General features: G+C 51.5%; 1 protein-coding gene across 3 annotated transcripts; it reads right to left on the reverse strand.

Annotated features, from left to right (window-relative positions):
* Positions 1 to 2257: 2257 nt before the first annotated feature.
* Positions 2258 to 16511, reverse strand: HNRNPL (heterogeneous nuclear ribonucleoprotein L). Of its 3 annotated transcripts, none has more exons than XM_069550725.1 (13): positions 16438 to 16511; positions 11836 to 11954; positions 11196 to 11433; positions 10978 to 11063; positions 9857 to 9953; positions 9698 to 9770; positions 6294 to 6365; positions 5902 to 6182; positions 4575 to 4696; positions 4102 to 4303; positions 3408 to 3465; positions 3211 to 3306; positions 2258 to 2638 (listed from the first exon to the last, which is right to left on the reverse strand). In XM_069550725.1, the coding sequence occupies exons 3-13, from the start codon at positions 11418 to 11420 to the stop codon at positions 2580 to 2582; spliced, it is 1371 nt and encodes a 456-aa protein (XP_069406826.1). In that variant the 5' UTR covers positions 11421 to 11433; positions 11836 to 11954; positions 16438 to 16511; the 3' UTR covers positions 2258 to 2579. The 3 variants fall into 3 exon arrangements, with proteins under 3 accessions (XP_069406826.1, XP_069406825.1, XP_069406824.1); XM_069550724.1 differs by lacking the exon at positions 16438 to 16511 and adding an exon at positions 13890 to 15054; XM_069550723.1 differs by lacking the exon at positions 16438 to 16511 and adding an exon at positions 13890 to 14603 and having other exon boundaries at positions 5902 to 6365.
* Positions 16512 to 19970: the final 3459 nt, after the last annotated feature.

The raw sequence follows: 19970 nt of genomic DNA on the forward strand, positions 1-19970 counted from the left end.
CTTGGAAGAAAAGTTATGACCAACCTAGATAGTGTATTCAAAAGCAGAGACATTACTTTGCCAACATAGGTCCGTCTAGTCAAGGCTATGGTTTTTCCAGTGGTCATGTATGGATGTGAGAGTTGGACTGTGAAGAAGGCTGAGCACCGAAGAATTGATGCTTTTGAACTGTGGTGTTGGAGAAGACTCTTGAGAGTCCCTTGGACTGGAAGGAGGTCCAACCAGTCCATCCTAAAGGAGATCAGTCCTGGGTGTTCATTGGAAGGACTGGTGCTGAAGCTGAAGCTCCAATACTTTGGCCACCTCAGGTGAAGAGTTGACTCATTGGAAAAGACCCTGATGCTGGGAGGGATTGGGGGCAGGAGAAGGGGACAACAGAGGATGAGATGGCTGGATGGCATCACTGACTCGATGGATGTGAGTCTGAGTGAACTCCAGGAGTTGGTGATGGACAGGGAGGCCTGGCGTGCTGCAATTCATGGGGTCGCGAAGAGTTGGACACGACTGAGACTTAACTAAAAAGGAAAAAATAGTTCCCACCAAAGTTATCCACATAATGGAATGTGAATACAGACGGCCCAACGTTAAACTCTGTGTAATCTGAGTTGCCCCACCACACCCAAAGAACCCGGTTCTCCTGCACTGCAGGAGTTCCTTACTGACTGAGCCACCAGGGAAGCCCATCTTCACGTCTATCTCCCTAAACCAAGGCCCCTCGTAGGCTGCTGGGGGCGGGGGTCTTACTGTTACATCTACCTCCTCACTTGCTCCAGGTCTATTTTACATTTGTATGCAGAAGAAACTGGCTGGGGAGAAGTCACTAGTTCAAGATCTCTGAGCTTCAGGAGTGCTAGAGGGGATTTATATGTACAGTAAGTACACGTTGAAACTTTCTTTCAAAAGTAAAATGACTTTGGAAAAAGCTAGTTAACCCTAGAGTACTAAAAAACAAAGCAAAACTGGGGCTTCCCTGGGGGTCCAGTGGTAAAGAATCCGCCCTGCTATGCAAGGGACAGGTTGGATCAGTGGTGAGGTTAGATTCCACACGCTATGGAGCAACCAAGCCCCTGGGCCACTATTTCTGAGCCAGCACTCTAAAGCCTGTTTTTTTTTTTTTTAAGTGCTATTGAAGTGCTTAAGTATGCTCTTGTAGGAGGTGAACAGGTGTCCCTGACACATGGGACTGAAATGAATATTTTGCTGTCTTTCTCCTCTTTTGGCTGCACCCTTGACTTGCTAGCTAAGTCCCATTTTGCCTTCTTCACATGTCAGATGGTAAAGCTCTTTTGGAAGACAGAACTGTTTGGTTATCTGGAACTACTAAGCAAGTACCAAGATTTGAGAGAAATTTAAAGAGGTAGTACATTTAGTTAGGTTGGTATAAAAAGACAGTTGTGAAACAATTGAAGGCAGAAGGGGGTTGACAGGACGAGATGACTGGATGGCATCACGGACTCAATGGACGTGGGTCTGAGTAAACTTATGCACAGGCTACCTAGGAAATATAACGTGGGATGAAAGCTGAGTGCCCCTGGGAGTCAGAGTAGGTAAATTTACTTTTTACCCAAGTAGCTTAAAACCTAGTAGATTGTGTAAGTTATGGCTGCCAAGTGACTGTAGTTTCTTTGTTTAGAGGTTCTCTTAAGTTTCAACCCTGATGAAGCAGTTTATCTGATGTCACTTGACTTCAGTAGATACTGTTTAAAAACTCTACAGGAAAACCCCAAAGTGGTGATACACATCCAAGTGGGGGATACACATATGCGAGGCACTAGACTTTGTTCCCACTCACTGCTATCAGGGAATATCAACAGTAATTGAACATACCCTTTAATCCAGCAATTCCACTGCTAGGAATTTACTTCTAGATCAGTATCAGAGAAGTTGCTTAAGAAGTTTGTGTAAAGATACACATCACAGTACTGTTTGCAAAACCAAATAAACGGAAATTACCTTCAGGACCAAGTAAACTATGACACATCCACACATTAGGAGTAAAGATAAGAAGGTTGCCCCGCATGTGATAGGAGATCACTGTACAGTACAATGCATTCTGTTACAAGACACACAAATTGGAAAACTTCCCTTGTAGACAAAAAAAAAACAGACTCAGAATTCCCAGCATCATCCCCAAGCCACAGCTCTGGCCCACACTGCTCCTCGGAGCTGGGTCCGTCCCTCTGGAGGCTGCAGCTGTTCCTAGCCATCCTGCCCGCCTTCAGAAGACTGAGTGGGAGGAAGCAGACACACCCCAGAATCCCAGAAAGTGACCTTTATTTTCCAAACAATTTTATTGAAATGTGCCAAGAGTACATGGGCAGCACAAATGTATGAACAGGAAAAAAAAAAAATCACATGTACAATAATTTTTAAAAAGTGAAGGTTAATCTTGGGAGATATCAGTTCCCCTTCCCCTCCCCCTTTAGACTTTCAGCCAGTCCATTATGGTTAAAGCCTCTACTAAACTAGCATTTAAAAAAAGGAATACAGGAACATTTGCAGAAAAGAAAAAAGAAACAAAACAGCATAAAAGAAAGAAATGTTTTCCTGCTCAGATGGGACTCTTCTTAGGCACCTAATTAGGAGGCGTGCTGAGCGGTGGAGAAACACAACTTCAGAGTGTACGGGTATGGCCCATCTGTAAGAGAGAGAGCCACATGACTGGGCCCCTTTCTGGAGCCTCCCCACTCCCCACGTTTCCCTGGTTTTGCACACATCTTTTTCTGCAATTCGGGGGTCTAACTCATCCTTGCCAGTTTTGAGATTCAAAAACAAGCCAAATCCACAAGGCATTCCTCCTTCTGTTCCTTAACTGCAAGGAGGAGCCCATTCCCAGCTCTTTAGCTGGTGCATGAGGATAGGCCTGCCCAGGAACTGGGTAGGTGAATTTTACCTGCTGGCTAGCACACCCCCCCTTTTCCTGGGTATTATGTGAGCCAGCCTCTGACGCACACAGAATGCCAGCTCCCTGGAGAACAAGCCTAAGCAACTCCCAAGCTGGCAGAGTGGGTGGCTGCAAGCGGCTAGGCTGGCCCTCCCATGTGGAACAGCAGGCTGCTCTCCTGGCGACCAGGTCCCACCTGCCTGTGTCAGCGACAAGGAGGAAATCTCTGGGGCCCTGTCTTGACGGTAGGAAGGACGGCTCTGGCTGGAAGCCAGCCAACCCACTAGGCCACAAGGGGGATGACTGCAGGACACACAGATACTCACTTGGGTTTTTCATCTGGTAATGGTTCAGGAAACCCAGAGTCTCCAGGGCATCACTCTTGGATTCCCACTCCAGCAGTCCAGAGGAGCTGCGTTCACCTGATGGGAAAATGAAAGTTTTAGGCTGATCTGAGCAGGAGCCAGGGAGCTACCTGTGTACAACCAGGGAACAGTGGAGGTAGGTGAGGCATTTCACTCACTTTTGCCTGAGAATACTTTCACAGAAGATGGCCGCTTCACTCCCAACTCATCGCAGATCTGCAACAGAGAGAGAAAACAGACTCAGGGACACAAGAAGTGCGACACGGTGGAATGCAAGCCCACAACCAAATACCTGCATTTTTCTGGACAAGGAGTTGCTAAGCTTTTCTCACACACTCTAAGGTATCCCTATGATCCCCCTCCCCAAAGACTGAAGTATTAACACTCTATTATGTTGTCAAACACTGGAAAACTGCTTTTTACATTTCCCATCTTCAGCTGTAATTTGGGTGTGTTGCAGGTACTAGGTAAATGTTTGCTGAACTGAATAGCAACACCTCAGGCCAGAGTAAGGCCCAAAGTCCAAATCAGCAGTCAGACTCCCACCCTTCCCTGAAACTACCTAGTTCCCGAGGCAAGACTGGGCTCCAATCACCAACCTACCATCTAGACAAGGAAGAATCCCTCGAAGCAGATGAGCAGCCCCTCTACCTTGCCGAAGATGCAGAGAGCACAGCAGACTCCACTGCTGCTAGGTGCCGTTCTGAGCCTTTCTTGGTCCCTGACATGTGCCCAGCACCCTACCCAGAGCCCAAGAGTGCGAGCTCAATAGAGATTTGTTAAAAAATTAAAAAAGAAAACGGATGGCCTCCTCAGATGGCCGTGCTGAGGGATCAACTCTGCAGCACCCACCTCAAAGAAGTTCTCTTCAGTCACCTCCAGAGGGGCATTGAAGAAGTGCAGCACGTTGCTAGGGTGCTGGATGCGGTTCTTGGCTGCCTGCTCTGGAGTGGAGAACCGGTTGTTCCTTGATTCACTGAAGTCTTTGTAACTGCAGGACCCGTCTTCTAGCCCATATGACTGACCGGGCATGATGGCTGGTTGCTTGGAGACACTGACAGACAGAAGCGGAGCCCCGTGAGACCTCAAGCTGTCCCCCACCTGCTACTGTGGCTTTCCCATCTGACAGCACTGTGTGCCTCGCAGGGGCCTGCTCCACAGCGAAGAGAGGCTAACAGACACTTCCAGCACACCCAATGCCAGCCTGGCTAAGCACCTGGCTGCTCTGTGTGCCTCTGACCCCTGTCCAGAGTGGGCTCCATTGCCCTTCCCCTCTCCTCAGTCCCTCTCCACACCTCCCAAGCCCACAGAGACCGGGTATCTACCAGACATTCAGCTTCTGCCCAAACATGAAGTTGTTGTTGAGGTGAGTGATGGCCCGGTCCACAGCATAGCCATCCGCCATCTCCACCATGGCAGCCCCCGGCTTGCTTTTCATGAATTTCACCTTGAGAAGAGCAGCCAGAGTCAGCACTACTGGCCAGGTACCAGAGACCCCTCTCCTGACCCTTCCTAGTTAGTTAAAAGCAAGTCAACTCCTGCTCTGGATCTAGGCTTCTACCTCACTTGTTAAGACAGGTGGACAGAGACACTGGCCAAGTCAAGTCAAGTCAAGTCACTCAGTCGTGTCCGACTCTTTGTGACCCCGTGGACTGCAGCCCACCAGGCTCCTCAGTCCATGGGATTCTCCAGGCAAGAATACTGGAGTGGGTTGCCATTTCCTTCTCCAGGGGATCTTCCCAACTCAGGGATTGAACCCGGGTCTCCCGCATTGGAGGCAGACGCTTTAACCTCTGAGCCACAAGGGAAGCAAGTGCTGAGCCCAGGTTGGGCAGCAGAGACTCACTCGGCACTATTTCCCTAATGGCGGGACCCAACCCATGAATGGGTCATTTAATGAAGCACAACAGAAAAGCGGCCACAGGGGGTAAAAAGCACCTACTCCCATCAACACAGGATACGTACAGATACTGAGCTGTGGTTGTACAAACACTGAAAACAGAAGCATCAGCTAGAAGTCCTGCTTCCACATAAAGGCATGTGAACCTGGCAAGCTATCTGCTGCCCCCGACGCTTTCAATTCCCCTGCTTGTCTCATTAAGGGTTCTTATAATGAATTTAAGCAACTCACAGCACCTTTGACAGCATCCTGATACAGCAAGAATATCTGACATGTGCTAGCACTGGAGAAGGAAATGGCAACCCACTCCAGTGTTCTTGCCTGGAGAATCCCAGGGACAGTGGAGCCTGATGGGCTGCCGTCTATGGGGTCGCACAGAGTCAGACACGACTGAAGCAACTTGGCAGCAGTAGCAGCAGCAGCAGCAGCTGCTGATATTAACAACAGGCTAGGTCAGGGGCTGCAAAGCAAAAGGCTTTCAGGACCCAGATGGGTTTGACAGCAGAAACAACCTAGTCTGAGGTCGGCAGTCAACAGGCAGCCCCAGTCACCTGTTACCCCTGGTAAGGCAGAGGGCTCAGTGTTGCTGTTACCACCTGAAGCGTTCCAGAGAAAATCCTATTACCCTCCCTGGACCTGCTTGCTTCTAGAGGCTCCTGCCCACTCTTTGCTCACTGAGGGGTCAGAGGATCAGAGCCTCCCTTGGGCCTGTCAGGTCTATTAGGAAAGCAGCGGTCCTAGCAGAAGCTCACCTTCTCCACATTGCCATACAAGCAGAAGACATTGAAGACCCGGTCACAGTTCATCTTAGATTGATCCAAGCCATAGACCATGAGCACAGGGCTGTCGGCGTGGGGGCCATACTCGGGTGGTGGGGGAGGGGGTGGGGGGTGCCCATACTGGGGGCCGTAGCGACTTGGGCCCCGGCGGTGACCCCCCACTGGTGGGCCCATCCTTCTCCCTTCGTAGTGAGGTGGGGGGGGCCCGTAGCCCTCATCATGGTAATGGCTGTGGTACCCACCGTGGGGCCCTCCTGGGGGGTGGGAAGGAAAGAGAGGGAGGACGGGTGAGAATTTGCGTGTCGGGCGGCGGGCAGGGGCACATGAGCCACGGGAGTCCACGGAGGGGAACCCCCTGCCCTCACCATATTCTGCGGGGTGATCTCCCAGTAGAGGGGGCTGCCTCTGGCGTTTGTTAGGGTTGCTGCCAGGGTCACCTGTAGACAGAGAGAACAGTCAGAGGCTGACTCAGAAATGGGGATCTCCCTCCCTCCTGACTGCAGGGCATAGTCTCAGTGTCCCTTGGCTCCTGAGGGCCTGGGCACCAGCCTTCCCTTCCTCAAAAGGGTTACTGGGACGTCCTTCCCAGGGCCAGATCCAGGGTGGGCATGAAGCCCGGGTCTCAAGGCTGGAGCCCACTGTCCCTCCCCCACCCCTGCCCACTGCAAGCAGGTTGCTTTCCTTTCTCAGTGAAGGATGAAGCCAGATTCTGGACTTCTCACTTCCCAGAGCTCTGACAGGAGGTCAGCTCTTGGGCACTCTGGGGAACTTGCAGCCACTACGGAAGTTGACTGGGGGCCAGGAACAGCTTTCTAAAATAACTCCCCAAAACGGCAAAGGAGTTAAGAGCCATAAAGTAACTCAGGGAGGAGCAGAAAGGTAAAATCGGGCCCTTGAAGCCCCAAGGTTCTACAAGCGCTAGGGCTGCTCTCTAGAGATGATCTTCTCAAATCTGGTCCCAGCCACCCTCCCCCCTCGTCATGTTCACCCCAAGGAGAGGGACTGTAGGAAAGGACAAAACAGGGCAACATCAGAACCAATTCAAATGAGCATCATGTACAGGCATCAACAGTCTCAAGACAATGGCGCAGATCCACCCTGCCCCACCCCCAGCTACAGTTCATAATCGCTACCTTAACTTAGCACTTCAAATGGCAGACACGGTGCTAAGCGCTTTACAGACAGACATCATTGTTTCTTAAATTCCTCACAACAACCCTATGAGGTAGGTACTAATGTTTTTGCCCCATTTCACAGATAAGGATAATGAGCACTTAGTTTTTAACTGAGCAGTTAAGACACTGTGGCCCAAGGTCACAAAGCAAGTTAGTGACTGAGCCAGGATTTGAACCCAGGCCTGGCTGACTCCAAAAACCCAGGGCTTGGGGCCACTGCCCTTTCCTGCCACCCGGCCTGGGTTTTGTTTTCCAACAGTCATTACAAAGATGGGAAAGGGCTACTTACAGCAGAAGTACAGAGTACAATATCCATTTGTCACAAAAAACAAATCTGTATTTTCTCTTACCATTGGACGCTTCAACAGTGAGTTAGCACAGTTCTGAAAGATGGCGTCCCACCAAACATACACTGCGACCCTGCATCACATGGTTTTACAGTCATAAATACAAGTTACGGTACACATCCGCTACAATTTTTTTTTTTTTAAAGAATTGTTTTAAAAGTCAATGTCTCGATTAAGTCAAAAATGGCTCACAGATGTTCTGTCCTCAGAAGATACCAGAAAAGTGGAAAATAAAGGTGTATGCAGTGGGTAGTGTCCCTCCGTGTTGTCACTCCTCACAGTGTGCTGCAGTGCGGTGCTGCTGGCTGTGTAGCTCCGTGTGCGTGTCTCCTGGTTGTAAGGTGTGCCAGTGGCCCCACTACGCCCGCACTTTTGGCCTTGGGAGCGCGCCTGGTTACCCGCCAGCAGGTAACTGTGTACCTCTGAGCTGTTTGGTTTTAGGTCTGTTTTGACTTTTTGATTTTTTTTTTTTTTGCTGTTGTTGTGGTTTTTTTTTTTTTTGGTTTCTGATCTCCAGCTGGTGCAGATTATGTTGGCAGCCGATGACTGCAGAAAAAAAAAATATCAAAACACAAAAGAAAAAAAAAGAAGGCCCTCCCCAAACCAAAGGACTTAAAAAACAAACAAACAAAAAAACAAACCCACATGGCGAGGAATGGAGAGGATCCTATTGTCTTGGAGGCCCATGGAATCTACTTCAGTCTATGAATCGTTCTCCGAAAAGAGCGCCGCTGGCTGGCTGGGAGAGCTCTGTTCTCTGTGTTTCCTACTTCTGTGTACATTTTCGGGTTCAAGTTTGCTTGGATTTTGACTTTTTTTTTAATGTTTAGTAAAAAAGCAGTGTCTGCTGCCATGGTGCGTCTCTTTCTTTGTCTCTGTCTGCCTCTGTCTCTGTGCTTGTAGCTGTTCCTTGGAGCGCGGTGTGGTGGTGTTCTTGATGTAGTGAGCTCAAGTCTGCGGCTGTTTCTGGGGACGTGGTGGAGGCTGCGTGTTCTGTTCTCTCCAGGAAGAGCTAGTGGTTTCTACCCTGTGTGTTGGTGAGCAATGTGCAGAGGCAGAGCCGCTGAAGTCTGGTTCCCGAGGGGGTGGCGAAGCACCGCCCTCACTCCAGGTCACCTCATCAGCTCTCGTTTTTTTTTTTTTTGACCCCGGGCCTGGGGGCGGCCAAAGCTGAGAGGCATCAAAACCAATGCACAGCCAGCCCCTGCCACTAGCCCCTGCCGGTCTGCACATCTTCTACTTATGTTCCTTGGAGAAGAAATGGTTGGTTGCCGTGTTTCTGTTAGCAGTCATGTAATGCCATTGCCCGCTCTGGTACATTCACTTGGTCACCAATTTGCCTCTGATCTCTGGAGGGGGCAGCCTGCCCCACAGCGCCCATTGTGAGGGTCCTGGGGAAGAGTCTAGCCCACCCGGCCCACGGCTTCCCAGCAGCAAGGGCAAGCAGGACAGGCCTGCCTAGGAACAGGCGCCTCTGGCTTCCCAGGGCCAGTGAGATGTCAGCGACCAGCCACCTCCCTCAGCCCATGGCCTAGTCCAAACAATCAGACCAAAACAGAAACAGACGGGTGGTTTGGCTGAGGGGGTGCTGCTGTTTTTCAAAGGCAATGCTCCACCTCTCCCTCCTATCCAAGGCAAACCATTCTTGAGAGATTCTAGGAAGAGGGTTGTCCATTTGGGGCCCCTGCAGAGATGTTGCGTCCCCTTACAAGTGAGGCAAGGCGTGTCTGCCCCACTCCAATCCGGGGCGTCTGAACTCCACAAGGTCAATTTGCTCAAAGGCTCTGCTGCAAAGGCCTGGGAGCCCTCATCACCTCCCCCGTCTCGCTCCCCACAAGCAGACCCTGTCAATAGTGGACAGCAAGAGGGCCACTCCTAGCCCAGTGAGAATGGAGTCAGTGACCCTAAGCAGGCTCCAAGAAGGTGAGCAGTGGAACCTGCCTGGGAGCCGCCACTGGTTTGCAAGCCATTGCCAGGGCCTCTGCTGTTCCCCACCCCACCCAGGCCTCTGCCTTGACCCTGCATCCTCAGCTGCGTCAAAGGGCCGCAAGCAGCAGCTAGGACCTAGAGGCCCCTTCTTTACCCTCTTCCACAGGAGTGCATTCTCCAAGAGCTGATCCTTAAGGCCCTCCCATGTCCACAGGGAGCCCAATGGCATTACATAACCCTGAGCCCAGGTCTATGAAGTGAGCTAGTCAAGTGAAGGCAAGGCGGGTGTGTTTAGAATAAAGCGGCCATCAGGATTACCTTGTCCACTGAGATTGGGGTTTGTGTAGTCCCAAGTATCCTGATCATTCTTGAACACGTTTAAGCGTGTAGGCTGCAGGGACAAAACAAAGCTTGAGATCAGCCAGGCCCTAGGCTCACCTGAGAAGCGGACAAGGGGCAGCCATTTCCCAGACCTACCTTTGCATATTCTATCTTCAGAGTGCAACAGCCTGAGTAGATGTCAGCCCCGTTGAGTGAGGCCTTAGCTCGCTGGGCACTCTGTACAGAGTCAAACGTGAATCAAGTTAAGGCAAAGTCCCATCCCAAGAGCTTTTCGTAAAGAGCTCAAGTTGGGCCAAAGACGAATGACGGCAGGGCAGCACCCAAAGACAGCTCCAACTGGGCTCTGGGGTGAGCTCACTGCCCACAGCCACTCCTATGGAGACTACGGTAGAGTGCTGCGCTGAAACAGACACTCACTAGAGTTCTATGACTCGTACTCCCCGTGCAACCCAGATATTAGCATCAGCCTTCTCTGTCACCATCAAAGGGCAAACCACCTTCTTCAGCCCAATCCTCCCCTCATGCTACATGTCTTGACTAAGCCCGAACATCTGAAATGTCAACGAGATTATGTTCCTGTCCTGAAAAACCCATCAGTGAGCTCCCTGTGCACCCTGATCCAAGCTTCACCTCACTGCCTGGGCCACCCTAACTTCTTCCGATGTCTTAGGGAACCCGCTGTTGGCTACTCCTCAGTTGTCAGGTTGTTTGCTTTCTCCAACACTAAGCGCCTGCCCACTTGCAGATCTCTGCAGAGCTGGTGTCCTCAGTGGCGCATCTATCAGTTTCCATCTCCACATGAAAACAGGAGGTCACTTCCTCAGAGACCTTCCCAGAACCTCTGTAAATTCCTTCCCCTTATAGCTCATAGCATGCTCTTCCTTCCCTTCACGCTTTAAACTCTGCACTGCACTTTCACACTACACAATTAACCCTTAAACATGGGTGTGTTTTACAGATAGCGATCTCTGTATAGTTGAAAACCAACATATTTAACCAACTACAGATAACCTCCTACTGAAGTATGCACTTAGTAAGTGAAATGCACCTTAAGAGGATCCACAGAGTTCAAGCCTGTGCTGTTCAAGGGTCATCTGTTTACATGTGATTGTTTATTAACTAACCCTTCCAGGAGACCATGGGCTCTATGAAGGCATCTGGCACAAGGCAGGTTTTCAGGAGACACATGCTGCTTGAAAATACGGACTCCTGTGGGCTCCCATCTCAAGGAACACCCATTTCCCAGCAAAGGATATTCCACCATGGCCTGGACGCCATTCTTCCGGAAAATCACAATTCTCTGGACAGGACCACAAGGATTACAGATAGTATAAAGAACATCCTGTAAAAAGCAAAGATAGGCAAGTTGAAAAGGCACCAGCCAATTGGTCTGACTCAGGGGAGAGGGAACAGGGAGAAATGGCAGGAGAGAGACTCTACAGAAGATGATCACCAAATACCCGCAGGCACGCACCGTGGTAATGGAATAGATGGGGTTTAGGATGGTAAAGAGAAGCACACTGTTGACGCTCCGGGAGTCATCCGAGTCCCCGGGACGGGAGATTTTCTGGCTGGTAGAGTAATTGACAAAAGCTGGGTGGCCCGCAATGTAGATCTGGTTGTCGGCTGCGTAGTTCACGGCGTTGCAAGCCCCCAACACATCTTCAAACTCCACCAATGCTTGTCTCTTTTTAGGCATCACCACCACATAGCTGGCAGAGAGAACACAGGTTGCAATCGTCATAGGGGGATGGAGACGATGAGAGTCAGAGGACAGCCTCAACCTTCTCTGAGCTGATTGCCCCCTGGCCTCTCGAGTGCTCTGCACCGTCATGGCATCCTGACCTGTACCTTACACCCCTCGCCGTAAATGGCATGACAAGCAAAAGGTGTCTGCAGCTTTGGCATTACAGTCTTTGGCACCGAACTTGCTGTAACTTATCCAAAGTACAACAGCTAACCCCAGGAGTAGTGAAGCCTCAGAACCTAGCTAAAGGAACCTGGACTGAAATTGAAATAGGTTACTTGCAACCAGAAACCCGGTGACACATAGGACACCAAGGAGTTAACTCATTTGAATACTCAAGCCCAACCCCTGGGCTCTGACTGAGTACCTGATGGGTCCAAACTCCTGCAAGGCCTCCACAAGGTCAGCTTCCACCACACCGTCAATCAGGCCCCTGATGTGAACAACTGGGGAGGCAGGGGTTTTATGCGGGTCATCGTAGTTCTCCTGAGAAAGGAAGCAAAACCAAGACTTTACTTTCTGCTGTACAAGATGGTGGCCTACTGGCTTCTGCACTGTTGGGGACTCAGATGGATAAAACATTTGCGTGTCACCCAGGAAGGACATACATGGCAGACAATAAGGAACAGCAATTCAACCAATCATCCCAAAAGGATTCTGGGTCAGCAGAGCAGAAGGCCTAAGTGGATGGTCACTTGACTAATGGCTCTCACTGTAACTTCTGAAGAAGACAAAATGGAAGATGAAGCAAATCTCAAGCCCCATCTTACTAATTCATTCTTCCCAGAACCAATCTCTTCCAACTGACCAAAGAAATGTGGGAAGAGTGGCTTGGAAAGGGGACTCAATTTTCTGCTGCAGCCTGAACCAGGACATTCCCTTTTCATTCACCCCAGCTTCTTTGCCCATCCTCTATTGGAGGAACATGCCATCACCACACAGCCTAACACTGCTGTTCCCCACCACTCATCCCCAGGTCCAGCAGGTGCCTCAGATGCTGTGGCATCCTGGCCAGTCCTGACTGCCTCTAGTCTTTACTCTCCCACCAAAATCTGTATTGAAAAATACTACCTAGACCAAACTAAGGAAAAAGAGGGTGAAGAAAGTCTTTAAAAAAAAAAAAAACACCACATAGCACTAAAAACCAGGACACTTCCCTTCCCAGGGGAAGTATTTCTCCACCCACAGACAAAAGTCTCTGAGAATCAAGAGGAAAGCTTCTCCACCTCTCCTGGGCTCTGGGCCCAGCCTCCCGTCTGAAAACCACTAGGCAGAAGCCCATGTAAAGGGGGCAGAATTGGATTCTATTTCAGGAATGAACCACACAAACCACAGGCACCACACCCGCCTGAGGTTACCAGCTCAGCGATTTGGAGTTCCACAGCCCTCATCAGTTCTAACCCCAGCTGCTCCCTAGTTTAGCTACAAGATCAAATGTGTAACAGTAATAACATTCTTTATCTCACAGAAGAGTGTTAAGTATTAAAATACCTTTATTATGCATGCAATGAAGCTTCTCGCACGGTTTAAATGCCTGTAAATCACAGATACAGAGCGCCACTAAACCCTGGAAAACCCTGCAAATGGCTGAACCGGACAGGATTTCATGAACTTCCAGGGAAGAAAAAATGGGCTCCAAGTCAGAAGTAACAATTGGTTGTCTTTTCGACGTAGGACACTGAAGAGGCTGAATCCCTTCCAAAGCGCCCACCCCTCAGGGAACATTTTCGTTCACGAAACCTACCGCACCCATTTAACCCCAGAAACTGTAAGCAAACTTGTGATGACTCCAAAGCATGGTTCAACTTCCAAATATCTGAAAAGACCTTTCACAACTTTTTTCTTCCGGTTTTCAATGTCGACAAAACGAGGCATACTTTGATCTGGGTAAATACCCTCAAGTAAATAAATTTCTGTATTGAGACAAAACATGACGCTACAAAAACTAAACAGCGTTCAGGCATAATACCCAACTCAGGCGCGGAAAAGGCCACCACCCACTAGTTCCCGCTCAAGCAGTCCCCCCCACCCCCCCATCCCCCGCACAACCGCCCACGAGGCCCGGACAGGAGAAGTGCGCCTGCGCATAGGGCCAGAAAGAAGAGAATGATAAAGAAAAAAAAACGGCCCGGCCGCGTGCCCGGCCTCCACATGCCAGCCCGCGACGCCTGCGCACTGCACCACCTGCAGCGCGAGCAGCTTCCTCCGCCCCCCTACACCCCGCTCTGTAGAGCGCGCACGCGCAAGCGCTTGTCCTCGCGCAAACCCCGCCGTTTGCCCAACGCCCGCCCCTCCCCCACCCCTTCTACAGGGCGAGAGCCTGGGCGCGTGCGCACAGCCCCCCAACAAATAAATGCCCTCAAAGTGAGAAAATTTCCCTCCCTGCCCGGCGATCTCCGGCGTCCAGGACCCTGGCCTCACCCCGCCGCCACCGCCCGCCGCCCCGGCTCCTCCGCCGCCGCCGCCGCCGCCTCCATGCTGGTCGCCGGCGTTGTCAGTCTTGAGCCGTTTGGGGGCCCGGCCGCCCTCACTGCCGCCGCCGTAGTAACGGCCACCGCCGCCTCCGCCGCCCGCCGCCGCCATCTTCACCATCGCTCCGGACCGCCTCCGCTGCTCGTCCGGCTGCTGCCTCTGCTCCAGCCGCCGACGCCGCTTCTCCGCCCGGGGCAGCAGCCTCCGCGACATGGCGGCGCAGAACCCGCCTCCCCCCGCCTCTCATTGGGGGAGGGACACGCCCGTCACCCGCCGCCCCCACCCGATAGGGGGAGCCACTGGTCCCGCCGCGGGGGGAGGGGAAGCCTCCATACGCCTTGCGCGCCTACTGGATAAAGCGCACGCCCTTCTGCAGGAGTGCCCGCCCTCGTTTGTCTGGGACACTCCTTATAGGCGAGAGCTCTCTGCCAGTCATTTCTCTGGCCCCGCCGCCTTAAAATAAACTCTAACTTGATTGGTTGGATTTCTGGCACGGCATGGCTTCCTTAGGAGTACCTGATAGGAGCAGCACACCCTCACTGTCAACAGCCCCGCCTCCTTCCCACTTTCATTGGTTTTTCTCGGTAATCCATCTAGCCAAAAGCCCCCTTAGACTTTCAGTCACGGTTACTACCTCCCCGTGCCTCTCCACAAGGAGACAAGACGGCCCCTCCCTTTGCCTCTCTCCAATGGCTACTACAGACGCCGATCTCCTGCTAGACGCCCGATTAGTCAATTGAGAGTGGAAAGAGTCCTCTTACTAGATGTTAGGCCCACTGGTGACCCCTGATTGGGTGAAAAAGGGGAATCCACTTTGGCGCAGTCTACGAAAGGATCGGGGCCGAGGACGCATGCGCGAATCACGTTCGGTCACCTCCAGAGGCGGGGCGACCCTCCAGAGGAGGGAAGGCCTGGAGCACCAAGAGTGTGTGTTGACTCCTGTGAGCAGCATCGGCAGGGTAGACTCTTAGAAGGGCAATTGCCAGTGCAGCTCTGTACCGATCCCTATCTCCTATTCCTCTCCATTGCAAACCTTCACAATTTTAGAGGGAAAAACATTTTTAAACTCAGTTTGACCCTTTCCCTCACTACTAAACCATTTGCTGCTGCCGTCTATCTTATGACCCTGTCCAATTCGCCCGCGTCGTTTCACCACTTCACCTCTAAATTCAACCACAAATAACTCCTTTTAGTTTGCAGAAAGGGAAGAATCTTTCTCGCACCTCTCGATCTATGCCCGAGCAGGCTTCGAACTAGAACACTTTCATCCACTATCCCTCCTGCCAGAATTAGGGATTAAAATTCTAAAATTTCTCTTGTTCGTGCTCTGTTCACTCTGAAAAGCATTCTTGGCCCTACCATCCCAGACCCTCGGTTTCCCTCATGATAACCCCTGATCGCTCAGGCCAACGGTTTTCACTCAACAGTCCTTACTATTCTGGGTTGTCAGTTTGGTGCATGCCCTTTTTCGTAGCATGAAAGTGCTTGTGTGATCTGTGTGTTGGTCTTAGAGAAGCTGCCCCCGACCCCGCCCGCCACCAAGCGCCAGGCACAGCACCCTGCACAGTGCTAGCTAGCTACTCGGCAAAGGCGAGCAGTTATGGTGTTCTAAGTGTTCGACGGGCCTCATTTCCTCTGGGACGGGTAGGGCTACCCACGCAGAGAACACCCACCCAGTCTCTAGGGTCCAACGACGGCCAACGTCTGGAGCGCGGGGGGCGGGGTCCGGGGTTGACCCTAGGATCCGGCCCAAAGAACTCTATAACCTTACGGGGCTGTCTGCTGTCGGCGGGGGGGCGGGAGGGGTGGGGGGTCCGGGGGTGGAGCCGGGGTCGGGGGAAGGGAAGGAGAATGGAAGAGGCTAAAGATGCTACGGAACCTTTCCACTCGGGGGAAAGGGGCTTCCTGAAATAGGGTGTCCTCTTGGAAACTAAGTTTGAAATGGGGTCAGTGGCACTAAGAGAGTGAGATCGGCTTGGTACCTCTGTGAGTTTGGGGAGATGAAAGTTGGGGTAGGCTGATCTGGATCTAAATCAGCTCTCAATCACCCCGGAAAAATCCGAACGGGCCGGCCAAAAGGAGACGGGGGACGGCGCAGAGCCTCCAACACGTGATCCGAGCGACGGAATTAAGGCGGGGCGGGTCGGACTGAAGGGCGGGGTCGCCGAGGTCCAGACGTCAGAGGAATGCGGTGGGGGGAGGGGGAGAGAAGGGGCCCCTCCCCTCCCCGCCCCCGCGCCTGGCCCGGACGCCCCTCGCGCCGGCGCGCGCCGACGGGATGCGGCGGAACCGTCCCCCTCGCGACACGTTCCAGGCCGCTCGCCCCCTCGAGCGCGTCCACGGCGGGCGACCGAACGGCCGCGTTATCTGCACCCCCGAGCTCCCAACCTCCGCCCCTCCCCCACCCGTTGCACGCGGACCGCGGCCGCGGGCCCGGGGCGGCTCCTCCGTGGGATGCCCCCGCACCCCTCCCTGACCCCTCGCCCCCAGCCCCTACCAGTTCGGCGGCGAGCCTGGCCGGCCGTCCGAGATCGAAAAGAGAGCAGACACTGGGAAGTTTTGGGGGAGGGAGGGGCGGGCCTTAAAGGGACCACGACCTTTTTCCAGCCGGGGGAAAAAAAACGTGGGGGGGGGTTGTTGCGGGGGGAGACCGAGAGTTGCCCTGCAACTGAATGGAGGAAACAACGCAAAGAGAGGATGGGAAGACTCCGCGTCCCTTTTCCCCAAACAACCCCAACCTCTCAACACCCGCCCCACATCCCTCACAGAAAGTGGCACAGTTGTTTGGGAATCAATGCCTCTTTGCTCCTGGTCAGCCAAGTGTTGCGTTGGTTGAGGTGAATGTTGGGGTGCTCATTATACAGACGGGGAAATGAGCTCAGGGGACGCTAGCAACTAACCTAGGATCCCACCGCTTGTAAGTGGCAGATATAGAAGAATTTGCCGCAAAGACGCATAACCACTGCAGTGCCTGTTATGGTTATGGAGTGGGGGTGGGGTGGGGCTGCAGTATACCCTGGAGATTAAGAGCGTGGGTGGGTCCCGGGGTCAGACTGTCAGCTTTCAGATGTGGGCGGTGAACCTACTAGCTCTGTGGCGTTGGAAAAGTGATTTCGCATTCTGGGGCCTCTGTTGAGTTTGGGTGCAGGTGCACTCAACCTGCATCGTTGGCTGGTCTTGAGAGGTGCTGAGAATGTCCAAACGGGACCTCAGATCTACCTCCAGTTCAGAGACTGAGGTGGGGAGAAGGGAAAGACCAGCTGAAGATTAACTAGCCTCTGAAAAAACAAATCCTCCCCTCCTTAGCACCCCCAGGGCATAATCTAAACTTTGTGGGCCCATCTAAATCCACGCCTAACCCTTTCCCCTTGTCCTCCACATGGCATTAACACTGGTTTTCCTTCTGTTCATCAAATACCCAAAGCTCATTCCTGACGCTGCACTGTCTACTAGTCTGTCTAGAGAACACTTTGCTCCCAAATCTTTGCTCCTCATTTGACAGGCCTTGGCTCAAGTGTCACTTGCTGAGCACCCTGCCTAGTTAGCCCCTATACATAATCATGATTTCCCATCTTTGCTCTTATTGACATGGGAAAATATCTAATTATTTAATTTTTGTCACCTTACTGACATCTGGGCTCTTTGGGAGCCAGGAGTAGGTATGTTTTAATTCCTCCAAGGACTGTTCATTCATATAACAGATGTTTATTGAGCTCATACTATTTGGGGCATCTGGGATAAAATGATGAACAAGATAGGGAAAACCTCCCTTCTTCCTGGAGTTTACAATCTAGTGTAAAAGATGCACAATCTTCAAGTAAAACATGGATCAGATGATGATAACTGCTACGAAGACAGTAAAATAGAGAAGGAGGATGAGACGTGCATGAGGGCAGTTGGCTCAGAAGGGTGTTCAGGGGAAGCCTCACTGAGAAGATGATATTTATTTTATTATTGTATTTTAAAAAATTAAAAAATCTTTTGGCTATGCCACACTTAGTTCCCCAACCAGGGATTGAACCTGAGCCCCCTGCTTTGGAAGCACAAAGCCTTAACCACTGGACACCAGGGAAGTCTCTATTTTATTGTTATTATTATTTACAAGATGACACTTTAGAAAAGCCCTGAAGTGGAGAGAGAGGAGGTCATGTGGATGCTGGGGGATGAGCATTCCAAGGGAACATCCAGTGCAAAGGCCCTGAGGTGACAGTGTACCTGATGTTTTCCAGGAATTGGGGCTTCCCTGTTGGCTCAGGTAGTAAAGAATCTGTCCACCATGCAGGAGATCGGGATTTGATCCCTGGGTCAGAAAGATCCCCTGGAGAAGAGGATGGCTACCAGTATTCTACAATATTCTTACCTGGAGAATCCCATGGGCAGAGAAGGCTCCAGGCCTTCTCTGGGGTCACAAAGAATCAGACACTGCTGAGCGACTGACACTTTGTGGCAGGAGTAAAGGGAGGAAGGGGTAGATGCTAAGTGATGACATCAGGGAACAGGGAGAGGGCTGTTTGTGAGTGTCTTCCTGGGCCACAGGGAGGGGAGGATTTTGACATGAGGTCTCAGGATGGTCATGAGCAGGGGAGGGTCCTGGTCCAGATCAGGTGTTCATGGGAGCCCTGCGGCTGTGGGCTGTGGGTGTGGCAAACTGACTGGGAGGTGAGATGGGAGCAGGAAGACAGTGAGGAGGCTGAGTCGAGGGAAAGGCTGAAGAAGGTGGAAGAGATCAGGATGGGAGGCGTGGAGGGATTGAAGTAAGCAGGTTATGGATGTGTTTTGAACTTTGAGCTCACAGGATGGTCTGAGGGGTCAAAATTCCTCATGATTCAAAACTACCCCCACTGCGGGGCTCCTGGCGGTTTAGTCACTCAGTCGTGTCCAACCCTTGCAACCCCCTAAACTGTACCTGGCCAGGCTCCTCTGTCCATGGGATTTTCCAGGCAAACCTTCTCAAGTGGGTTGCCATTTCCTTCTCCAGGGGATCTTCCTGACCCAGGGATCAAACCCGCATCTCCAGCATTGATTCTCTACCACTGAGGCACAAACAATGCCTGCAGGGCTCATAGCGGTGGCCAACATCCCCAGCTATTTTTGGTCCTCTGTCCACTAAGAGATGCTGCATTTTTAAGGAGAATCTCTTCTCCCTCTCCATTTGACAAAGACCTGTTCCATGGCCTCCCAGGACCAGCTCTCCTGGGAGTGTGTCCATGTCAGTGTTGGGGGTGTGCATAACCACTCTAGAACACTTAAAGCAAAACCCAGTCCAGAGGGAGGTGGGGGTGCCGCTGGCTTGTAGCCTTAAAAACACACACAATTTTTTTTAATTTTAAAATTTTATTTATGGATTTACTTTTTGACCGCTGCTTGGCTTGTGGGATCTAAGTTCCTGGACCAGGGATCAAGCCCATGCCCCTTGTAGTAGAATCACCGATTCTTAACCACCGGACCACCAACCAGGGAAGTCCCAATAATTTTTAAAATTGAAGTATAGTGGATTTATGATATTGTTTGTCCCTCCCATGGCCATACTTAGACCTTGTCTCACTAACCATGGCCTCTTTAGAAGCTCAATTTCATGTGTGTTACTCTGTACCTATTGCCCATCTATTTCCTTCCTTTCAGAAGCTCAACTCCAATAATTCATTAGCCCTACCATGTTTCCATGGTCACTCAGCTCCCTCGTACCTTCCCACAGATTAAATTCCTTGACCAACCACTGTAATCACTGCACCCGAGCTTATGCCCATTCTCTATACACTCCACCCTACTCATCTTGCAAAACCACAATTCTTATTAAATCTAAGGTTCCATCTATCACATGCCTGCATCTGTGCAGGTGAATGTGGGTGGAGAAAAATATACAATCATGTTAACCGGTCTCACCTTAAATTCATTCCCATAGACTTGGAATGGATGCACAATGGTGTGTAATAAATTTTCCTGTGTCCCCGGTCTCTTGGGCTTCCCTCGTGCCTCTGATGGTAAAGAATTCACCTGCCATGCAGGAGACCTGGGTTCAGTTCCTGGGTT

The sequence above is a fragment of the Ovis canadensis genome, chromosome 14 (assembly GCF_042477335.2).
Source record: "Ovis canadensis isolate MfBH-ARS-UI-01 breed Bighorn chromosome 14, ARS-UI_OviCan_v2, whole genome shotgun sequence".
NCBI classification, from domain to species: Eukaryota; Metazoa; Chordata; class Mammalia; order Artiodactyla; family Bovidae; genus Ovis; species Ovis canadensis.

Bases quoted from the DNA above. Each gene is read 5' to 3' on its own strand.
- HNRNPL (XM_069550723.1), bottom strand. From the start codon at position 14,153: ATGTCGCGGAGGCTGCTGCCCCGGGCGGAGAAGCGGCGTCGGCGGCTG. The intron at 9,771-9,856 runs GTAGGTCTGGGA...TTGTCCCTGCAG, and splicing joins TGAAGATAGAATATGCAAAG to CCTACACGCTTAAACGTGTT. The intron at 6,366-9,697 runs GTAATCCTGATG...CTCTGTCTACAG, and splicing joins CCCCAATCTCAGTGGACAAG to GTGACCCTGGCAGCAACCCT.